This window comes from Natrix helvetica (assembly GCF_964273705.1).
Source record: "Natrix helvetica genome assembly, chromosome: 2".
Classification (NCBI taxonomy): domain Eukaryota; kingdom Metazoa; phylum Chordata; class Lepidosauria; order Squamata; family Natricidae; genus Natrix; species Natrix helvetica.
In genome coordinates this window covers 268762696-268785950 of record NC_138552.1, presented here as the reverse complement: position 1 = coordinate 268785950, position 23255 = coordinate 268762696, and the positions used below count along the sequence as shown (strand labels likewise).

At 45.0% G+C, this 23255-nt stretch overlaps 1 protein-coding gene across 1 annotated transcript in view; it reads right to left on the bottom strand.

Moving 5' to 3' along the window:
• Nucleotides 1–19888, bottom strand: part of KCNK3 (potassium two pore domain channel subfamily K member 3) — a 135483-nt gene extending 115595 nt beyond the window's left edge. Inside the window, exon 1 of the mRNA XM_081944316.1 lies at nt 19433–19888. Coding sequence (XP_081800442.1) covers nt 19433–19715 — 283 coding nt within the window. The 5' untranslated portion in view covers nt 19716–19888. The remainder of the gene's footprint in view (nt 1–19432) is intronic.
• Nucleotides 19889–23255: the final 3367 nt, after the last annotated feature.

The following is a 23255-nucleotide window of genomic DNA, read 5'->3' as shown; positions in this document are numbered from 1 at the left end:
GGATTCAAAAAATTTTACTACCGGTTTCTATGGGCATGGCTTGGTGGGCGTGGCAGGGGAAGGATACTGTAAAATCCCCATTTCCTCCCGATCAGCTGGGACTCAGGAGGCAGACAATAGATGGGGGCAGGGCCAGTCAGAGGTGGTATTTACCGGTTCTCTGAATTACTCAAAATTCCCACTACCGGCTCTCCAGAACTGGTCAGAACCAGCTGAATACTACCACTGTTGCAGTATAACAGGTTGTTTACCAGGTGGGTATGGCAACAAAGATCTTTCATGTACTGATATAGTAGAACCTCTGGTCACGAATGCTTCTGACCATGATCAAATCGGGTTCCAACCCAAAAAAATCAGTTTTTTTCATGGCCAATTTCCCCTTCCATACCATTTTTTTTTTTGTAAGGGCAAAATTTCCAAAATGAGGTTCACGTCACGACCAAATCAGTTCATGACCAAAGTTATGGAACAAATTACGGTCGTGGCCAGAGGTTCTACTGTATAAGTTTTGATAAAATTTCAGTCTTTTAATTATATTATGTGTGACTCTACCCTTAAAATCAACTGTTTCCAAATGTGAGGGGTGGGATTTAGGTTTGGAAATGTTATTTTTGAGTATGTCTTGTCAGTTTAGAAAGACAGATCCTGTTTTGTTTCAAAAACCAACTCAAGCTACTGTTTTTGACCTTTAAACCACTCCATAGCTGAGAATCCAAGAACTTTGAGGTCTGCTTCCTTTCATACTAACCTGTATTGACAATGAAGTACATCCACTGATGCTTGTGTAGAATGGAAGCACCATAGCAGAAAAAGATGCTCACCTCAAGATTGGCTCACCCATGAAGCAGGATGATATCCTTGCCTTAGGCAGCAATGGTGGCTTAGGTAGAACATCAGAATGGTGGTTTATGTAGGACATGAGAAAAGTGCCTTATAGAGCCTGATCAGTTGTTTCTCAATGGTGGTAATTGTAAAGAAAGTTGTCTCAAGTGATAATCCAATTCAAAAACTTTGCTTTGAGAGTCCCTTCCTAAGAGTTCACACAACATACTTAATATATCGGATAAGCATCTGATACATAGAGCTGCCTTAAATGGAGTCAAATCTCAAATGAAATTTATGAAATTTATGGTGTAAGCTGCCCAGAGTTGTTGAATGGGTGGCAAATAAAGGAAAGAAAGAAAGAAAGAAAGAAAGAAAGAAAGAAAGAAAGAAAGAAAGAAAGAAAGAAAGAAAAAAAGAAAAAAAGAAAGAAAGGAGGGAGGGAGGGAGGGAGAAGGAAGGAAGAAAGGAAGGAAGGAAGGAAGGAAGGAAGGAAGGAAGGAAAGGGGAGAGAGGGGGAAAGAGAAAAGAAAGGAAAGGAAAAGAAAGGGAAGGAAGGGAAAGGGAAGGGAAGGAAAAGAAAAGAAAGGGAAGGGAAGGAAGGAAAAGGAAAGGAAAATATAACATTGTATTTCTTATTTGGAATCTCAAAAAGCTGCCACATCATAGATGTAAAGCATTTATTTTGGATCTATTAAATCTTGTGCTTTAATAATGATTATTCACAGAGCTGGGATTTGGACTTATAAAAAGTTCCACTTCGTATTCTTTCTCTTTCCTTGGGTCTCCTCCCTATCTAGCAACCAGTCGTCTGTGTTTTGTCTGATGAAGCAATATTTTTATTATTAGACAAAAGTAGAGAAATCCTAACCTATCATGGTAAATAAGCAAGGAAATGTACAAATGCAAGGTGGTCATAATGATCACTTTGGGGCGAAGCATCATTTGCCAAAATGAGCTAAAGAAGAGAACCCTCAATTTGTGTGAAAGAAATTACAGGGACTTGCTTGGACAATAAATGTTTGCTCCATGGTCTGGCAAATGGAATGACACTTCTATGTCATTGTATGACATTGGCAGATTCAGATCCAAAATCAGGATAAAATAATGTATTCCACAATAAAGTGTACCTCACAATACATTTCACTGACTTGGTGAAGAAGAGGAGTTAAGTTGTGGAACACTATCAAGGAGTCAAACGATGGAGTCAATTTGCTGCCAGGAGGTTAACTTTACTCCTAAAATTGGCTCAATCTTTCTTAGAATGAATTTAACCCTGATCAGTTAGGCCAGATAAGCAAGAATTGCAGGGATTCCAATAAGGTATCTTTCATTCTTGTCTGAAAGTAAATACAGAATCTTGGCAATGGCAAGAGAAAATTCCAAATCTCATTTTAACAGATTAACAGAGTTGGAAGAGACCTTATAGGTCATCTAGCCTAACCTCTCGCCCAAGCAGGAGACCCTACACCATTTCTGACAAATGGCGGTCCAATCTCTTCTTGAAAGCCTCCAGTGATGAAGCTCCCACAACTTCCAAAGGCAACTTCTGTTCCATTGGTTGATTGTTCTCTCTGTCAGAAAATTTCTCTTTGTTTCTAGGTTAAATCTCTTCTTGGTCAGTTTCCATCCATTGTTCCTTGTCTGGCCTTCGGGTCTCTTGGAAAATTTATTTATTTATTTTATTTATTTATTAGACTTGTTAGCCGCTCCCTCTCCATAGCTTGGCCCCCTCCTCTCAGTGGCATCCCCTCAAATATTGGAACACTGCTATCATGTCTCCCCTGGTCTTTCTCTTCAGTAAACTAGTCATGCCTAGTTCATGTAACTGTTCTTCGTATGTTTTATAGGAGATGATTTATAGGAGATGATTAAAGCAGACTCACTTTGAATGGTTTGAAACTTTTTCCCAGGTTTCACAACATCTGGGCTGACCTATTTAGATGATAATCTGCCAATGGATTCCAGGTCTTGTTGATGTCCAGTCTCCCTTCCAGTCCTTTCTCAGCCTCCCCGCAATCTCTCATAACCCCTACACTAGGAGCCAGCAAACTGTGGCTCTGGAGCCACGTGTGGCTCTTTCCTCCCTCTGCTGCGGCTCCGTCACTGGTCGTCGTCACAATTTTGAGAGGAGCTTCCAGTGGGGAGGGGAGAGAAGCACAGTGCGCCAGGAGAAGACTCTATGGCAAGGGGAGGGTTTTCCAGTTGTCTCTACAATTGATAGGGCTTTCGGTTATGACAGGCAGAGGAAAAAGTACGCCGTGCTAGGAGGAGATTCTGTGGTGGGGGAACTGAACTTCCGGTCAGCTCCAGAATTGAACAGGGGGCTCCCGGTGTTTTCTTTTCTGTGGGAAACAGGTCATAATGGCTCTTTGAGTGTTTAAGTTTGCCGACCGGTGCCCTACACTAAATCAGTTCTCTGGTCCTTTAAGAGACCAGGACTTTAATTCCAGGAAATTTCATAAAAAGGCAGTTGTTTTAAGGAGTTAAAGGCAGGGGCTACATTTATGCCACCACTTGCTGCGAAGAACCTTTTTTGAAATCAAATCTGAAGCACTGCACAGCTCTGTGACATGTGGCACTTCTTCTGGTTCCCTGATTGAATGCTCAGATATACGGAATGGCACATGCCTTTTCTATTGCCAACTGCTGGAGCAGCCTGCTCTTTCTATTCGTTTCTGATCTGCAGTTGCAGATTTAATTATTGACATTTTAGTTTAGGTCTAGTTTTACGATCGTGCAATTGAGACAGCATTTACAGGTGAAATGTGGTGGGTTGTTAGGGGCACTGGAGCATGAATAATATCCCCAAATAAGAGAAAGTCATGCTGGCTACAGAACAGATTTTTTTTCCCCATCTGCAAATTGTAGATTTTTGCTCACATGCTTTGCAAAACCGAGAAAGCTTTTAAGAGAAAACCCCCTTCCAAAATCTGTGCAGGCTTAACATGAAAACAACTGCCTCTCAGCCAATCAAGCTTCACCAGAGTGAGCACAGTGGGAATCTGTGTGAGCATCTCTTATGGATGACAAAGTTTTTGACAAGCTGAATTCTAGTTTGGGGCCAAAGAATAGCCACAGAGACTTAGCTAGAGAGTCATCCATCCACCAAAGATTACCTTGACCATCTGAAAATCAATTCAGGAAATGACTGGGGAGATAAGCAGGGCCACATGAGTGAAGCCAAGGGTAATTTTGAACAGGCGGTAGAGTGGTGTTGATCAGTCAAGGCCAGGGCAGGAATGCCACAGATAGCGTACATTCTGTCCTGGGGAGGGGGATAAAAACCGAGAATTTGGACAGGCTACCCTGCTCCCTGGGGCTCTTCCACCATGTCACTCTTCAGAGGCCAGGCGGGGGTCTCCCTGCCATTCTTATTATTTGGGATTTCTTTTGCCAACATTTGCATGCAAGGTAGGAGTACTAGTCAAGGGGCACAAAGCAGTCCAAAGAATTCCTGGATTTGGCACATACAGGGTAGTCCTCGACGTACAACCACAATTGGGCCCAAAATTTATGTTGCTAAGTGAGACATTTGTTAAGTGAGTTTTGCCCCAATCATGGTGGCGCAGTTGTTAGAATGCAGTACTGCAGGCTATCTCTGCTGACTGCCGGCTACCTGCAGTTTGGTAGTTCGAGTCTCACCGGCTCAAGGTTGACTCAGTTTTCCATCCTCCTGAGGTTGGTAAAATGAGGACCCAGACAAAATTAGTGGACCAGAGGAATGCCGTCGACATAGTTTACTTGGACTTCAGAAAGGCATTTGATAAGGTAGACCATAACCTACTACTAGATAAAGTAGAAGAATGTGGGTTGGACAGCATCACCACCAGATGGATTTGTAACTGGCTGACCAACCACACTCAACTACATAGAGGGAAGTATGCAGTGGAGTACCCCAGGGCTCTGTTTTAGGCCCAGTACTCTTCAACATCTTCATCAATGATTTGGATGAGGGAATAAATGGGGAACTCATCAAATTTGCAGATGACACCAAGCTGGCAGGAATAGCCAACACTCCAGAAGACAGGCTTAAGATACAGAAGGATCTTGACAAACTTGAACATTGGGCACTATCTAATAAAATGAAATTCAATGGCGAAAAGAGTAAGGTTCTACATTTAGGCAACAAAAATGGAATGCACAGGTACAGTATAGGTGGTACCTTGCTCAGTAGTAGTAACTGTGAAAGGAATCTTGGAGTCCTAGTGGACAACCATTTAAATATGAGCCAGCAGTGTGCAGCAGCTGCCAAAAATGCCAACACAGTTCTAGGCTGCATAAATAGAGGGATAGAATCAAGATCATGTGAAGTGTTAATACCACTTTATAATGCCTTGGTAAGGCCACACTTGGAATACTGCATTCAGTTCTGGTCGCCACGATAGAAAAGATGTGGAGACTCTAGAAAGAGTGCAGAGAAGAGCAACAAAGATGATTAGGGGACTGGAGACTAAAACATATGAAGAACGGTTGCAGGAACTGGGTATGTCTAGCTTAAGAGAAAGAAGGACTAGGGGAGACATGATAGCAGTGATCCAATATCTCAGGGGTTGCCACAAAGAAGAGGGAGTCAAACTATTATCCAAGTCACCTGAGGGTAAAACAAGAAACAATGGGTAGAAACTAATCAAGGAGAGAAGCAACTTAGAACTGAGGAGAAACTTCCTGACAGCTAGAACAATTAATCAGTGGAACAGCTTGCCTCTAGAAGTTGTGAATGCCCCAACACTGGAAGTCTTTAAGAAGATGTTGGATAGCCATTTGTCTGAAACGGTATAGGGTTTCCTGCCTAGGCAGGGGGTTGGACTAGAAGACCTCCAAGGTCCCTTCCAACTCTGCTATTGTATTGTATTGTATTATTGTATTGTTGGGGGCAGTATGCTGACTCTGTAAACCACTTAGAAAGTGCTAGAAAGTATATAAGCCTGAGTGCTATTGCTATTGTACGACCTTTCTTGCCACAATTGCTAAGTGAATTATTGCAGTTGTTCAGCTAGCAACATGGTTGTTAAAGGACTCTGGATTCCGCATTGACTTTGCTTGTTCAGTGTGACTTTGGGACACTGCAACCATCATAAATATGAGCCAGTTGCCAAGGATCTGAATTTTGATCACATGACCAAGGGGATGCTGCAACAGTCGTCATGTGTCAAAAAACAGTCATGTCACTTTTTTCAGTGCCGTTGTAACCTTGAACAGTCACTAAATGAACTGTTGCAAGTTGAGGACTACCTGTTTTTCTGGAGCTTCCTGAAAATGGAGATTAGGCTAACTTCTGCCATTCCCCCATGTAGGCAAACTCATTTTTATCTGGACAGACTTTGTTTAAGCACAGTCTGTGTTGAAAAAAGATGGGTGTTTGCCTGTCGGTGGGCACTCTTCTTGATTGCAAATGATGTTTTTCTAAATGTTATTGTATCATAATGTATTACTGGCCCCCTTGAGCATCATTTCATCTGGAAACGTAGGCTACAAATGACATCAATAATAAATCAAGACAGGCAGAAGGGAAGTTCCTTGAGACCCCAATGAAGAGGTTTTGTTGAATCAGAGTGCAGTCTACCGATGGTACTGAGGAATTGAACTTTTTAAGGTCACTGAGGGGATAAATTATTAAATGCACGGACTCTAATTGCATGAGCTGTATTTATTTAAACTTTAATTACATGTGTAAGGTATTTTCTTGAACCCCCTTATCTTCGTGCCAGCCTATCTCTCTCAAAGGTCAAGGCGAGGTCCCTGAATGTGAGAAAGACTACTCTGCCCGATATAAATATGCCACTCAAATTAATGGACTGCGTTGACATACTTTTGTTCTTGAGTTTAAAAGTTAAAGGTGAAACTCTATTAGAAATCAGTTTCAGATTCCCTCTCTTGAAAAGAGAAGCTTTGCTTTTATTCCCTCTGCAAGTTTTCTGTTTCTGTTTTGTTGCCGCCCTTCAATATTCTCTTTGTTAATGATCTGCATAGGTAGAGGTAAAGGTTCCTCTTGCACATATGTGCTAGTTGTTCCTGACTCTAGGGGGCGGTGCTCATCTTCGTTTCAAAGCTGAAGAGCCAGCGCTGTCTGAAGACGTCTCCATGGTCATGTAGCTGGCATGACTAAATGCCGAAGGCGCACGGAACACTGTTATCTTCCCATCAAAGGTGGTCCCTATTTTTCTACTTGCATTTTTACGTGCTTTTGAACTGCTAGGTTGGCAGAAGCTGGGACAAGTAATGGGAGCTCACTCCGTTACGCGGCGCTAGGGATTTGAACTGCCCAATTGCTGACCTTTCTGATTGACAATTTCAGCATCTTAGCCCCTGAGCCACTGTGTCCCTAATGATCTCCATATCTCTGGCTTTATTCAGGGGTCCCTGGTGCTCTCTGAGCTTGGTTGTTCTGTTGCAGACATTTCATTACCCAACTAGGTAATATCACTGATGATGTTATACCAAGTTGGGTAATAACACATCTGCAAGAAAACAACCAAGCTCAGAGAGCACCAGGGAACCATGGTTCAACTCTGGACTACAAATATTCTCCTCTATTGTTATCCCCCCCCCCCCACACACACACCCATACACATTTTATTTCAAATGAGGATAAGTCTATATTTTTTAGAATTTAGATTTGGGTAAATGACCAACAAGCTTTTTTGAAACCTGGGCTGGAACCAGAGGGGGGATTCACTTATCTTCCCTAACGTTTCGCAAATATGAGTGCAGTCACTTCATCTGCATATGCGCACCGCCTTCTGCACATGCGCAGTGCTTGTGCATTACGTCAGAGTGGGCAGAGGCTCCCCCAACCGCCGCTACCGGTTCGCCCAAACTGGAGAGAACCGACGGAATCCCACCTCTGGCTGGAACCCAGTAAATGAAAAAAGAAAAGACAGGTTTCTGCAAAAGGAGGCCCAGTTGCCTGGAACAAAACAGTTAGCTGCTAAAAGATTTAGTGGTTAAGTGTTTAGCTTACACTTCCTTCTACTCCAATTCTCTTTGCTACAGTGACCCTCCTATGCCTGCAAAGCTAAGATATAAGTAGAATTCTTGGATGGCCCAGGCAAGCCTCCACTTTATTAAGGAAATTATAAGCAAAAGACTCTTAATAACTGGAGCTATCAATAACTTGAAAATATGAAATGTATTTTGACATAGGAAGCCGTGTGGAAATCAGTTGAATGAATATATGCCCAAATGAGACTTTTTGTTGAAATTGTGCCTCTACTGTAGCTCCACCTGCATGTATGCCAAAAGGGTTACAGAATGCCACCAGACATCTTATAGAGGGAATGAAATTTGCACTTCCTAGAATTTATTATTGTTCAGATATTTTTATTTATTAAATAGATTTATATGGCCACTAACTCACACACAGTGACTTTGAGAAATATGATATATGCATCACACCCTTTTCTGCTTGGTCTGAATAGAAATCCTGAGTAAATGAGTGAGCGGAATGGGGGGGGGGTGAGGGAACAAGCTATTCCAGTAGAGGGTTGTTTTATTGCAACGGTCGCGGGGAGGGGGGGATGCGAGGACAAGAGAAGATCACAAGGTCGGTTGGGAGACCGTGACTGCTGGCTACGCCCGGTCGTTTGTACCAACCCCCGCAACCTTGGTGGTCGGGAACTACAGAGACAGGGCCTGCGGCTGATGCTTTGCAATGCAAGGTCCGTGACCAATAAGGCCCCCCTCATTAATGAGTTGATCTCTGAGGGGGAGCTGGACCTTGCAGGAATAACGGAGACCTGGTTGGGTCGCGAAGGTGGTTTACCCCTCGTGGAAATGTGCCCACCAGGTTTCCATGCATTCCATCAGCCTCGGGCCCTGGGTAAGGGTGGAGGGGTGGCGGTAGTTATACGGGATGGTCTAGAGCCGAGGGAGTTCACTGTTCCTCAGATATCCGGGTGTGAGTCACTTGGTGTGAAATGGGGCCCAGGGAGGCAGTGGGGTTTGCTGATTGTATACTTGGCTCCTCGCTATACGTCAGCAGCCCTGCCCGAGCTCCTCGAGCTGATCTCGGAGATGGCGGTGGAGATCCCCAAACTTTTAGTTATGTGGGACTTCAACCTGCCGTCGACGGGAGCAGCATCCGAGGTAGCTCGGGAGTTCATGGCTTCCATGACAGCCATGGGCCTGACCCAACTAATTCAGGGCCCCACACATGAAGGTGGTCACACACTGGACCTTGTTTTTGTATCTGAGCAGTGGACGAGTGATCTGGGAATAGGGGATTTAGATATTACCCCCCTGTCATGGTCAGATCACTCATGTCTCCGGCTAGACTTCCCTGGCGCTACCCCCCACCGTGAGGAGGCGGAGCCAGTTCGTCCAAGCTGGTACCGCCCCAAGCGCCTGATGGAACCAGATAGGTTCCAGACGGAGCTTGGGCCATTACCTGTAGCCCTGACCCGCGCTCGGTCGGAGGACCTAGTGGCCGCCTGGAATAGGGCGACGGCTGGGGCCTTGGACCGGGTTGCGCCTTTGCGACCTCTCCTACGGCAGCGACTCACCCGGGCACCTTGGTATACCGAGGAGCTCAGGGTGATGAAGCGCCATAGAAGACGTCTAGAGAGCAGGTGGAGGTCCTCACGCTCCGAGTCTGACCGAACACAGGTAAGAGTCTATTTACGGACCTACCTTGTGGCACTGAGAGCGGCCAAATGTAGACATTGCACCGCTCTTATTGCATCTGCGGATAACCGCCCTGCCGCCCTGTTTAGGGTGACCCGCTCCCTCTTGGTTCAGGAGACGCGGGGGGCACCCTTACAGGGAAGAGCAGAGGAGTTTGGAGAATATCTACAGAACAAAGTCGCTCAGATCCGAAGCGGATGGGCCCCCTCCAGTGGTCTGGACGGGCCGTCAACAGCGAGTCTTGTGAATCCACTCTGGGAGGAGTTTGACTCTGTTGCCCCCGAGGATTTGGACAGGTTGCGTGGATGGCTGCGACCCACCACATGTTCATTGGATCCGTGTCCCTCCTGGTTGGTACTGGCATCCTGGGAGGTGACACGAGGCTGGCTTCTGGGCCTGGTGAATGCCTCGTTGGGGGAGGGATCCTTACCATCTGCCTTGAAAGAGGCGGTGGTGAGGCCCTTACTCAAGAGGCCTTCGCTTGACCCAATGGAGCTAGCTAATTATCGTCCAGTCTCCAACCTTCCCTTTCTGGCGAAGGTTGTTGAGAATGTGGTGGCGCAGCAATTTCCACGTCACCTTGATGAATCCGACTATCTAGACCCACGCCAGTCCGGCTTCCGACCCGGACACAGCACAGAGACAGCCTTGGTCGCGTTGCTCGATGATCTCTGGAGGGCCAGAGATAGAGGTTATTCCTCTATCCTGGTCCTATTAGACCTCTCAGCGGCTTTTGATACCATCGACCATGGTATCCTACTGCGCCGGCTGGAGGGGATGGGAGTCGGAGGCACCGTTTTGCGGTGGTTTGGCTCCTACCTCTCCAGCCGGATGCAATATGTGTTGACGGGGGGGGCAGAGATCGACCCTGAGGCCACTCTCTTGTGGAGTGCCGCAGGGGTCGGTCCTCTCGCCCCTTCTGTTCAATACATATGTGAAGCCGCTGGGCGAGATCATCCGTGGTTTCGGGGTTGAATACCATCTGTACGCTGACGACACTCAGCTGTACATTTCAACCCCGAGCCACCCCAACGAGGCTGTTGAAGTGATGTCCCGGTGTTTGGAAGCCGTCGGGGTCTGGATGGGGGACAACAGACTCAAACTCAACCCCTCCAAGACTGAGTGGCTGTGGCTACCGGTGCCTCGGTTCAGCCAGCTGACCCCATCGCTGGCCATAGGGGGCGAGCAATTGCCCCCTGTGGAACGGGCGCGCAATTTGGGCATCCTCCTAGATGCCCGGCTGTCAATGGATGACCATGTGGCAGCCGTGGCAAGGGGGGCGTTCCACCAGGTTCGCCTGGTGCGCCAATTGCACCCCCTTCTGGATCGGGATGCCCTACGCACAGTCACTCATGCGCTGGTGACGTCTCGCCTAGACTACTGTAACGCTCTCTACATGGGGCTTCCCTTGGGATGCGCCCGGAGACTGCAGCTAGTCCAGAACGCGGCCGCGAGGGGTTGTCATGGGGAGCTCTAGATACTCCCATGTAACACCACTCCTGCGCGAGCTGCACTGGCTACCTGTGGTTTTTCGGGTGCGTTTCAAGGTCCTGATTACCATCTTTAAAGCGCTCCATGGCACAGGACCTAGTTACTTGCGGGATCGCATCCTCCCACATACATCCCTGCGGCCAATCCGCTCTCACAGGGAGGGGCTTCTCCAGGTGCCGTCCACTAGGCAATGCCAGCGGGCGGCGCCAAGGAGTAGGGCCTTCTCTGTGATGGGCCCAACCCTCTGGAATTACCTCCCCCCCGATATCAGAACCACCACAGACTTCCGCTCCTTCCGACAAAAATTGAAGACTCACCTGTTTCGATTAGCTGGCCTGGCATAATTATAATTGTGACAACTGTTACCTCCTGGAAACATATTCTTACCTGGTTATTTATAGGGTACGGTTTTAAATTTAACTGATTTTAGGGTTTTTAGAACCATATTTATATTCTTCCGTACAGTTCTTTTAAATTTTTAACCTCCTCCTTATGTGTATTTATATCTGTATTTATATTTGTATTTGATACTTGTTGTTTGTTGTGTGGACTGTACACCACCCCAAGTCCTTTTCGGGAGAGGGGGCGGTCTAGAAATTCGAAGAAAATAAATAAATAAAAATAAATAAATGTTGATCTTACCAGGTTTCTATATGGTCTTCGTTTTTAGGCACTAACACTCTAGCATCTTAAATTTGCCAAGTTTTAGAAATTACAGTGGGTGAAAAGAAACAATGTATATGCACAAATTCCTGGAAGGATGCCCATAAATTACTTTTAAAAGTAAAAAGAAAAAAAGAAAAAAGGGTAGAGAATCTGTGGAGAAGCCCGTCCCTCCCTCCCTCCCTCCCTCCCTCCCTCCCTCCCTCCTTTCCTTCCTTCCTTCCTTCCTTCCTTCCTTCCTTCCTTCCTTCCTTCCTTCCTCTCTACTTGGATTACCCTTAATTCTCTCTGTACAAGATGAAGATCAATCAATCTTAGCCATTTGCACTCACATCACGTTGCTTCTCAAATTCTTTAACTTCTCAAATTCTTTCTTTTCAAAAAGTGCATTTATGCATAATGTATAGCTAGCTTCAACCTGAACATGTTTATCTAAAAGCATTTCTCAGCGGAGTTCACTTTCTTATAAAAATCATACTTTAAACAGAAGCATATTCCATCAGGAGCCAAGCTCAACACAGTCACAGCAACTTGAGAATTTTTCCAGAATTATTCTTAGTTCTGCCATCAAAGGCAGATCCTTTGGAAGTGCTGAAAGTTAGTCGTAGCGGTAGAAGCTGTAATATTGTTGCTGCGATTGCTATCATTAGATTTGGATCGTGATTCTTTATCAAATATCTAGGAGCAATTGATCCTACAATTAATCATTAATGCATCAACAATGCCATTAGCATCAATGAATAAACTTTACTGAAGAGACACAAATGTTTTTAGAAACAACCTCTGCCCCCACCACTGCTACCCCTGATCTAGGGTCCTACAGATGTGCTGGATGGTTCCTATCACTCCAGTTGACAGCTGTGAATCCCAGCATATCCCGAAAAGAGCAGGTTAGCAGAGGAACGACACTGGCACTTTAAAGTAGAAGCTGTGTCATTGATCCAGGACTGCCCATTCCCAATTGGGGCCTTCTCTTTATATTGTACCAGGGATGGGCTGCTATGGGTTTGCCCGGTTTTGGGAGAACCCATAGCTAACGTTATAGCCGGTTTGAAGAACCTCCAAATTCCACCCCTGGCTGGCCCCGCCCACCCCAACCCTCCAAGAAGTCTCCACACGGCACATTTTGGATGTGAGGTAAGGGCAGGGCCTACGCAGAAACTCAGGGAGGGGGAAAATGAGCCTCCCAGAAGGCCTCCAGAGCCCGGGAGAGGCAGCTTTTACCCTCCCAGAGGCTCAAGAAAAGCCTCTGGAGCCTGGGGAAAGCAAAATGCACCACCACCACCCTGCTGTGGTGCAGCAGGCCGACTAGGCCATGCCCACCATAGCCACACCCACCCAGTAACCAGGCAGAGAACCCGTTGCTGAAAATTTTGAAGTCCACCCCTGGATTGTACGAATGTAGTTGTAAACTGACTCAAACCAAGGCGAATTTCTGCCTCAAGGTCGAGAGCCTGAATTATCTGCATATAGCCACACCCTTCACTGGAGTTAAGTGAGCAGCATAGACAATTTGCAAAAAAATGGAAGAGTTGCTAGATTCACACAACATGCTAAATCTTAAAGCTGAGTAAGCAAGGGTCATGGGCTATTCTGATGAAACCATAATACGGTTTAAGGGCTTGATTCACATGCAATATACTAAGAGTGTAGTTGGATTCCCACAAAATGCTGAACCACCCTGCCTTGGTGGGGCAATCTCACTTCAGTCTACCTGTAGCCTCTCCACAATGTTTTCCATACTTGTGGAAAGAAATACAGTGGTAACTGACTAAATAATCGGAACTGTTTCATCTCCTCTTCTGCAAGCTGTATTCTCCACCCCAGCATCTGTAACACGTTTTGTACCTAAGACCCACTTTCTCTTCTGACTGATCCACTTTCAGAAAGTCAGTTCTTCTGTATCCCATTTTTAAAGGGTGGGGAAGTGGAACCTTCCAGCAAAGCCCCTGAGACTGTGAAATTCTCTGATTCAGATTATTAGTTTAGTGTCCTTCCTACTTTCAGATGCCAAGTGATTCCCGTTATTGCAGCTGGATTTTTTTTCCTTTGGGCTTGGCTAGTAAGTGTGTTAATTTTGCCAGCCAGCTAAACTTTTTTTTTTTGGGGGGGGGGTTGCTTTTTAATTATTTTTTATTTTAATCAGACTTTATCTTTAATGAAGCTAAACAAAATGGAGAGATTTTGACTTAATTGCTACCTTTGTTAATAGCTGATATATACTTTAAAGTGGCTAAAATTACTTTATATAACCCCCTCCCCTTTTCTGTCACTGCCCCCAAAATAATTTCATATAACTCCAGTGGTATTCTTCGGTATTTTCACTGACTTTGCAAAAGTTCCTAGAATAATCTTCTTTCCCCAACAGCTGCTTGGTTAATATTGGCTTTGAAACCTGTCCTGGAAGTTTGCAGAACAATAAACTGATTAAAATGGAAAAAAGGAGTTGCTAGTGGTTCAGCATAGCATATGACCTAAGCCACTATTTTAAGTTTCTAATATGGTTTCTTTGACTATAGCATCTTATATATTACTTTTTGTTAGCTCAAGTTTCAGGTGAAGTACGTGGTGTTATTTCAACCATTATGACTTTCCTGCTCATATATTTTTCCTTACTTGGCAATAACAAAAACACAGCAATGTAGGGATATATGGGCATGGAGGAAGAGAGACAAAAGGCAAATATATTGTGTGCATCATGATGTCATTCATGCAAATCATATAATTTACATAAGGGTTATTGTCATGATGCATGTGGAATCGTCACTTGTACCAGAAGCCCCTGTTATCTCAGACATAAGCTTCACAAAGTCTTCGGCTGGGTACACATTTATTGCTAAACCAAAAGGTGCTTCGTTTCTTTCAAGGTCAACAGTACTAAACTTAATTACTGTAATTGGGCAAATCATACCTTGCTTGCATTACACATGAAGCCAGCCAGGCTTTGTTGACAAATTCAGTTTTATCAAATTCAAGCACATGCCTATGAAAGGGAATCGCTTTTAGCAGACGGTACATTAACAACTTCGAAGCATGTGGAATCCCAGCAAGGCCTAAGAACATACACTGAAAGGGCAGGGAGAACCTAAACTCAGTTAGGCATCAACCGATCCATACTTTTGCATTTTTGAAGAGAGAATGCTATCCCAAATAGTCCTTAAAAGTGACTTGGACACTTCACTTAGCAGAGGCATAAGCATCTAAGCCAAGGCATTCAAACACGGGCCGGATGCGTCACGCCCTGGCCATGCCCCCGCCTGGTTTAGCACATCACGTGACGCAGCTGTGAGTTTGACACTACTGATCTAAGCCCTTATGATGGCAAGTGAACAGTGACATCATGACACTCCCCTTGCCCCCATGGAAAGTTATAGCAGGACAATAATCATCTATTGCTAAAGTCCAGGTTCCAGGGATTCACTTGGCTACATTTGGGAACATTCCACTAGCTAGCGTGTTTCCCCGAAAATATGACATGTCCTGAAAATAAGGCCATGCCAGATTTTTGGGGTGGGCAAAAATATATGCCCTCCCCCAAAAATAAGCCCAGTGAAGAACACCCTCCCCCCTCTGGCCAAGTAAAGTGCCATTCACTGACCCAGCAGTATCCTGAAGGTGCCAAGCTGTGGGAGGGGTGACTGGCGTTCACACGGCTTGGTGCCTTTGAGATACCACTGGGTCAGTGAATGGCACTCTGCCTGGCCAGAGGGAGGTTTGCACGACCGTCTGTTTGCCCCCCCCTGCTCGCGCACCTCTCAGTCCTCACCACGACCTGGGGCAGCTCTCCTTGCAGAGCCAGGGCTGCTGCCATCGTCGCCGCCACCACTGCTACCACTGCTGCAGCCATCCCAGCACTGAGGATGGCTTCTTCTGCAGCTTCCAAATCCCGGCTGGAAACTGCTGGAAGCGGAGAAGAGGCCGGTCGGGCCAGCCACCTGCTGCTGAGACTTTTGGGAGCCAGGGCACAACCATAGAGTGCCCTCCCAGAGCAGCCACTGCTAGAAAAGTAGCGCTCTGCTCAGCTGGAGAGAGGGGTTGCCGGGCGGCTGCTCTCTTGCAAGCAGGCTCCTGCAGAGGACGCAGGCACAGCCTAGGGGCGAATAACTGACGAGCGGCTGTGTTGCGCTGTTGCAGCAGCGCAACACAGCAGCCATGAAATGACCACACTCGCTGCCTCCTGCACCCCCAAAATGATAAGTCCTCTCCCCCGATAATAAGGCCAATCCAACAGACATTTTTCTTCCTGAAAGTGGGAGCTGCTTGTGATGCCTATGCCACATCAGGATCTGTGGACCAAGCCACAAGACCTTCTTCTAGTTGTCTTAAGTTTGCAGATGTTGCTCATGTGTATGACCTGCAGCTGCTCTACTTTTTCAGAGAAGATGCAAAACCAACCCTTTGTTGTTGTTGTTGTGGTGGTGGTGGTGGTGGTGGTTGTTAGAAGGTTGTTCAATAGATATTTCAGCTTTTGGTTATTGGTGACAGTGATTGCATTTATCAGTTAAAGGTAAAGTAAAGGTAAAGATTCTCCCACATGCATGCTATTCGTTTCTGGCTCTAGCGGGTGGTGCTCATCTCCGTTTCAAAGCCGAAGAGCCTGCACTGTCCAAAGACATCTCTGTGGTCATGTGGCCAGCATGACTAAATGTCGAAGGCGCACAGAGGCCTGTTACCTTCCCACCAAAGTGGTCCTTATTTTTCTACTTGCATTTTTACGTGCTTTCAAATTGTTAGGTTGGCAGAACCTGGGCGCTCACTCCATTATAGGGATTCAAACCGCTGAACTGCTGACCTTTCTGATTGACAAGCTCAGCGTCTTAGCCACTGAGCCACTACGTCCCTCCATTTATCAGTTAGTGGGCTTTAATTATTTGATGGTTGTTTCTGTAGTGCTGCCTCATTCTTTTGAGTGAAGGGTGAACTTTACTTATATGAGGCAGGACAAGAGATGGTCCCCCTTAAAGAGTTTTGTGAACCTGAGGACAAGGACAGTATATAAAGATTTGCATTTTTAAAAGAAATGATCCAAAGCAAAGAGAATGTTCTAAAAATAAGACAACAATGATTGAGAGCAGGAAAAGCTGTCTTAGAAGGACAGCGGGTAGAGAAATGCTTCAAGAGCCAGAGATTCAAAAAATAATTTAGACTCATTGAAAGCTGTTTCAAGGCTGTCTGGTCCCTGTGAGGCTTTGGCCAAAATTCCACTCTGTTATGTAGCAGCAACATAAATCAGGAATTAATCTGATTGCAAGCAAGAATTAGGAGCTTAAACTGATCTCTTCCTCTACATGTCACACTGTACCCAGTTGCATTTGTTTGTCCTTAAAAATGCTCTATCTGAAACAGGCTTAATGTGTTGCAAAATGTATAACATTTTGTTTTAAAAGCATCGAGAAACGGCTTTTGTCCTGTTAAAGAACAGAAATGTTGGAACCAAAATAAAAAGAACATAGTGTTCGCTCCACAGATGACACCAGTATATGTTTACTGAATTGTAAATTTTACTGAGTTCAACAGAAGTCACTTTAAAGTAAATATGGATACCATTGTTTAGATGCAAGAATAACATTTACTGTGAAATCGAACTGACTTACGAATAGAGTGGAAAAGTGAAATTTTGTGAAACAGTTTGAAAATTCACCTGTTACTATTAGTGCTGCCTCTTATCCATTCCCCACAAAGAGTCTGTTTTACTAACATCCCCCCCCACTTCTCATCCCCAAGCTGAGACTGCATGGATTCTTACATAAGATCAGTTATCAGCAAATAAAGAAAAACGTTGCCATTATCCAAACTTGGCATAATTCTGCATTGAAGTGACTGAGTTTTCTAAGTTCCCCACCAATGGGCACTGAGCAAGCTCCTTCCCCTTCTCAATTCTCACCTATAAAGTAAAAACAACTTGCTATAACGGGCCCCTTTATTGCACCAAAAATAATTCCCTGCCTGATCAGGTGGGTGAGGTCTATGAGTGAAATCATGCTTACTCAGCAGTATGTGCCATTCCACACACTGAAACCTGCTGTCGTGTAAAGGATTAGAAGATTGCTGGTCTTAATGTAAGATATTTTTCTAAGACCTAAGAATGTTTGATCTTGCTGTGCGGCAGGGTGGAAACACGATTCCTGATTCTCTTCCCATCAAGGGAAAACCCCTCCATTCCCATTGGGATGATACGCAAAAGATTGGGAATGTATGCATTGCAGGTAGAGTTCGAAGATGCTCTTGCTTTATTCATAGTGTTCATTTTGAACAATTCAGACATTGTTCAAAAGTCAAGATGAGTTACCTCCCGAAACCACCCATATGCTTTCAGGACAACAGAGAACCAGGAAGCAAATCTCTTCTCCTTTAAAAAAAAAAGGGGGGGGATATGTAGACACCTAAATAATTCTAAGGGACCTGTATGAAAAGGAGGGAGAGGGGTAGTCGCTTGGTTGGTAAGCAAGAGGCAGGGAAGGGAAAAGTTGTTGGACAGGGAAAGAATGAAACTGTTCTACAACTCTTTAGGGCTGTAGTCCTGACAGACTCACATAGGAGGGAAATCTATTAACTACAGTGGAGTTCTCTTCAAGTAAGTCTGTTTATTCAAAGAGGCAAAGAATGTTCCAATTTCTCAAGCACATGCTCCAGAATAGATATTTTAACAGCTCACTTCTGCACATATTTACTCTGAAGAGTTTCACTGGGCCTAGTTTAGGGATGGGGTTGAAATGCAGTGATTTTTCTAATCTCTTTAGCCCAAAGAATTGCCCAGCCCAAGAAGGGGCTTTTTGGGGGGGAGCAGGGGGTGGGCGAAGCTGAGCTTTGCTCCTTACTTGGAACCCTTTAGATAATCCCCCCCCCAAACACATGCACAGGTACTCTCCTTCTCCTCCTCCTCCCCCACGCCCCACAACTGGCAGCTGCTACAACGGATTATACGGCGAGTGCGATTGGAAATCCGCAACACGCCTTCAGATATGGCGCAACACGCTCTCGGGCTAAACAAATTCGGGGTGGGGGAAAGAAGAGAGAAAGGCTCTGCTTTGGGTGGAAAATCTTTTGTCTCCATTGTTCCCCCTGCTTTAGCATGCACTGCAGGCTTCACACACGCGCACACTCTTCCACAGCCAGGCTGGGGAGCCTCGAGAAGGGGAGGGAGCCCCAAGGCCATTAACGACTTGACTTGAAGAGCGTGGGAGCGAGAATCTCAGATACCTAGGAACGGGATGCCTTCCCGAGTGAGCCTCCCCGACTGCTCCTCCGGGGGGGGGGGGCGCAAAAGCAACGGAAAAAAAAAACAGGGACGAGGGTGAGGGGTAGAGTGGGAAAGGAGGCACAGCATATAATCAGGCGCGTAAGAGCTACCTAGGGAAAACTATTCACTAGGACCAAACGACCATCGCACCCAGGGAGTAAAAGAGCGGCTGTGCTGGGTTGATGGGACCGTAGTAAGCCAGCTTTGGGAAGGCTAGAAGGAAGCAAGATATAACCGCCTCTGCCCCCCCCCCCCAAAGTAGTGACCTATCTGAGGACGGGGGTGGGGGGCGCTCTCTATTTTTGGATCGTCTCTTTCCCCAGAATAAAGTTGCCGAACTCTTCTCCTGGACTGATCCGATCCCGCCTGCTCGCGAGAAGAGGAAGGAACTCCTAAAACAGCCAAAAGGTCCGGCGCACACACACACAAAAGCAGGAGAGAAACTGCAAATGGGGAGGCGGAAGATGCGGGTGCCTGATGGGCTGGGGAGGAGGGGGCGGAATGTAAACCGGGGATTACCCCGGCCGGGCGGAAAGCTCCCCGAGGCCGCAGCGAGAGGCGCTGCCGGAGCCCGGCTGTCCCCCGCCTTACCTATGGTAGTGATGACGGTGATGGCGAAGTAAAAGGAGCCGGCGAACTTCCACTGGACGCCGGCCTTGTGGGGCTTCAGCTTCAGCACCACCCCTTCCAGCTCGCAGTAGTTGGCCTCGGAGAGGTTGTACTTGCTCTTGAGCTCCAGCTGCTTCTGCTCCAGCTTAGTCCGGTCGGCCGTCTCCGCTTCGGACTCCAGGGCGTCGAAGACGGCGGCGCCCACCAGCAGGTAGGTGAAGGTGCAGATGATCAGGGCCAGAGTCCGGACGTTTTGCCGCTTCATGGTCCCGCCGAGCTGAGAGAGACACGGGCGGCGGCGGCGGCAGCGGCAGCGGACGGCTGCTGGGGAGCCCCGCGGGAGGCGAGAGCGGACACGGCGGCTACTTCTGCTGCTGAAAGAGAGGCGGCGGTTGCCTGGCTCATGGCTGCTGCTCCGGCTCCTGCTGCCGCTGCTGAGGCTCCCGCCGCGGCTGTGCTGGGCAAGGCGGTGCGTTCTGCAGGCAGCACCCGCCGCTCAGCTCCAAAGGGGGAGGGAGAAGGGGAGGGACGGGAGCTGTCCTTTCAGCACCACCTCCATCGCAACCCTGCACCTCCGCCGTCGCTGCTGCTGCTGCCGCGCCACCGCCGCTGCCACCTTCCCTTATAATGACTACTGGGCTGGCCGGGGAGGCGACCTGAGGCTGGATGGTGGCCTCCTACAGATTCGCCTTTGAACTTCCAGCACCCCACTAGGCTCTTGTTTGAGATTTCTTTCTCGCTTCTCAGATATCCCAGAATATACCAGTGGTGCCATCTAAGCAGGTCCTGGCCAAGATGCCTTCTAAGTCCCTTTAGCCAGTTACTCTGTCTCCTATTCTAGCACCGTTGCCTTTTTTTTTTTGCTTCCTTGCTGCTACCTGTCTGTCTCTGTTTGCTCAAGGCTGCTGCTACTACAACTTGCCTGCCTCACTCCATCTCACCTGTCTTGTACTCCAGTGCCTGTAGTGTGATTGCCCTCCCTGATCAACCTCAAATTCCTGCTTCCTTAAAATATTCTTATTCTCACTTATTACGCTATGGTTGAAACTGTGTTCCAAAAATCCTGCAGAAGATCACTTTCCTTGCTTCTCTCAGGACTGTGAAAGTATCTTGAGTTGACATTAGTATATTGCATATACCTCCTAGTAAGGGTTAATGTGTTGGCACTAAACTAGAGATCCTAGACTGCATAAAACAGTATGAGTGTGCTTCAACTAAAATTAGACTTTGGAGGAAGATATGGCCCACTGGCAATAATGTCAAAGTGACTGGTAGTACTGCATGTGGCATAGGTACTGTATGACTGAAATTCCTAACTTGGTCTACAACTCTGCCTTACTAAAAATTATAAAATTGATCATGATTGATCAAAGCCAATCTTAGCGGGCCCATATAGTAGCATCTATCTTATAAGGAAGAGGGCAGCTTGAGACATAAGAAGATTCTAAGTACCTAAAGTTATTTTGGAATAAAGTGTCAACAAAATCCAATAAATAAATGAATTGAAATGAAAAACCAAACATAATCTATTAATGAATGAAAGGAAAGGGAAAAAAATATGTTCTGTGTCTATGAAACTAAGAAAAAGAGACAGGTAAGTTCTAAATGAAGATAGTCACATAGATTTGAAATAAAGATAATACTTGCAGGAAAATGAAGGGTTGGCTTTAATTATGAATAAAGGACTAGACGATAGGTAAGAAAATATAAATTGCTGACATCTAGGTTGTTCAGGGTGTTGATGAAAGTAAGAATCCATAGCCTGGCTACAAGTACACTTTACCTGTTAGACTTCAGTGAATGGTAACACTGGAATAATGAGAAGTGAGTTAGGAGAAAAAAATTGCAAAATTCTGAATGAACACAATTAGGGCTGATCAGCTAGTTAACATGAATAGGTGAGTGGAAACAGCACAAAAATACAAAAAAGGAGCATTCAAAAAATCCCAAATCAATGAGAATCATGGTTGATGAGTGTACACATTAAATACATGTCAAATTTAAATCTAATATGCACATATGGCAAAGGGATGAGTGTAAATATAAAAACATTTTTATGAGAAAAAGTTGAGAGAAATAGAGAGATTTTGAACATGGGATGGACCATATTTTGGTAGTGTCAAGAGGGGACATAGGAAAAAGGGAGACGGTAGAATGAAAGTAATATGCCAGCAAAAAGAGAAAGATGAGTCATATATGAAAAAGTATTAGATGATAAGTTAATCTCCCAACAGAATGAATGAAAAATAGACATAAAGGAAAATAGGTGGAAACTACTTAGAACTGAAAAGAATTCTGTTACAGAGCGCTACGGGAATAGATGAAGTATGAGAAATATGAAAAAGAATATTTTGTGGAATAATAAAGTCAAAGGGGCAGTGGCTGAAGAAAAAAAATACCTATAACAGGATGATTGCAGTAAAAATATGAAGGTGAGAGAAAGGTATTATTTAATGTCTAGAGACGAGGAAATCTACTTGCAAAAAGAAATTACAAGAAATGGTTAAGATTAAAAGAGACCAAGGAAAGTGAGGGAAAAAAGAAAAAGTTATTCGCAATTAGCGAATAAATTATACCAGAAGGGGGTGTGGTTTAGATGGTTGATGCCTGAAGGTATGCTAATATTCTGGGAGGAGACAAGAGTTAGAATTAATACACCCATAGAGGCACAGGCCTTTATGGAAAAAAATAAACTACACCTAGAAAAACCTTTACCAGACACACAGGACACAGGAGGGGCCGGAGCCCTGTCAGCGGGGGGAGATGGGGCAACACCGAGAAAGCTCAGATCACAAAAATGAGTAAGAAAATCCACCTGACATAAACTGATCGAAATTGTCAATTGAATTTATATGCTGACTATATGCTACTACTTAATAATGAATTATGTGCAAATGTATGCTATGAGTATGGAGGGGGGGCGCACCTACCGCACACTGCAGTTGCCAAAATTTCTAACCTTTCCCCTACCTTTTTCCTTTGCAAAATACTAAAAAAACCAATAAAACTTTGTTAAAAAAAAAGATTAAAAGAGACCAAGAAAATGCATCATAATTTTGATGAAAAGAAACATTTATTTGGAAGAGGGCAAAACAAAAAGCTTTCAGCAAAGCTAATTGAATTAAAAATAAAAGTGATTTGGAAAGAAACTGAAGCAAGGAAATGATGGAAGGAGTATTTTAGACATGCATATGAGAAATACAGTTATATGTTGATGAATGGAACTAAAATGAATGCTGTAAATGTTGCTGTCCAAGAAAATTGATGAAAGGGGAATAATGCATGCTGTGAAAATGTGGAAGTATTATAAGGTTGCCCCTATAAATGGTGTTACTAGAGAAATATTAAAATAACAAAGTGGTTTGCTTACAGAAGGTGCGTCTACTTAAAATGTTAAATCAAGAGATTGAATATGTGATTAATATGAACTGAATAAAACGCTAAGCAACCAGTATTTTAAAAAGTATGTTTATTTGCTTATCTTTCTATTCTATTTGCTACATTTTATTAAAATAAAATAAAATTATATTGAGATGGTTTGAGCATCTGGACAGAATGGATGAAAACTGAATTGCAAAACAAATAATGACTGAATGAATGGATTGAAAGGAAAATAAAAAATAAAAATACTGGATACAGATAATGAGATGATTAAAAATACACTTTATAGTAGTGATGAATACACTATTGGAAGAGCTGAAAGACCAGATTAGAGACAGATGGTCCTAGGGAAAATCTATGTGGTCACTAAGAACTAGCAATGACTTAAAGGTTCATAATTGATCAATTGTTCAAAATAGATTTA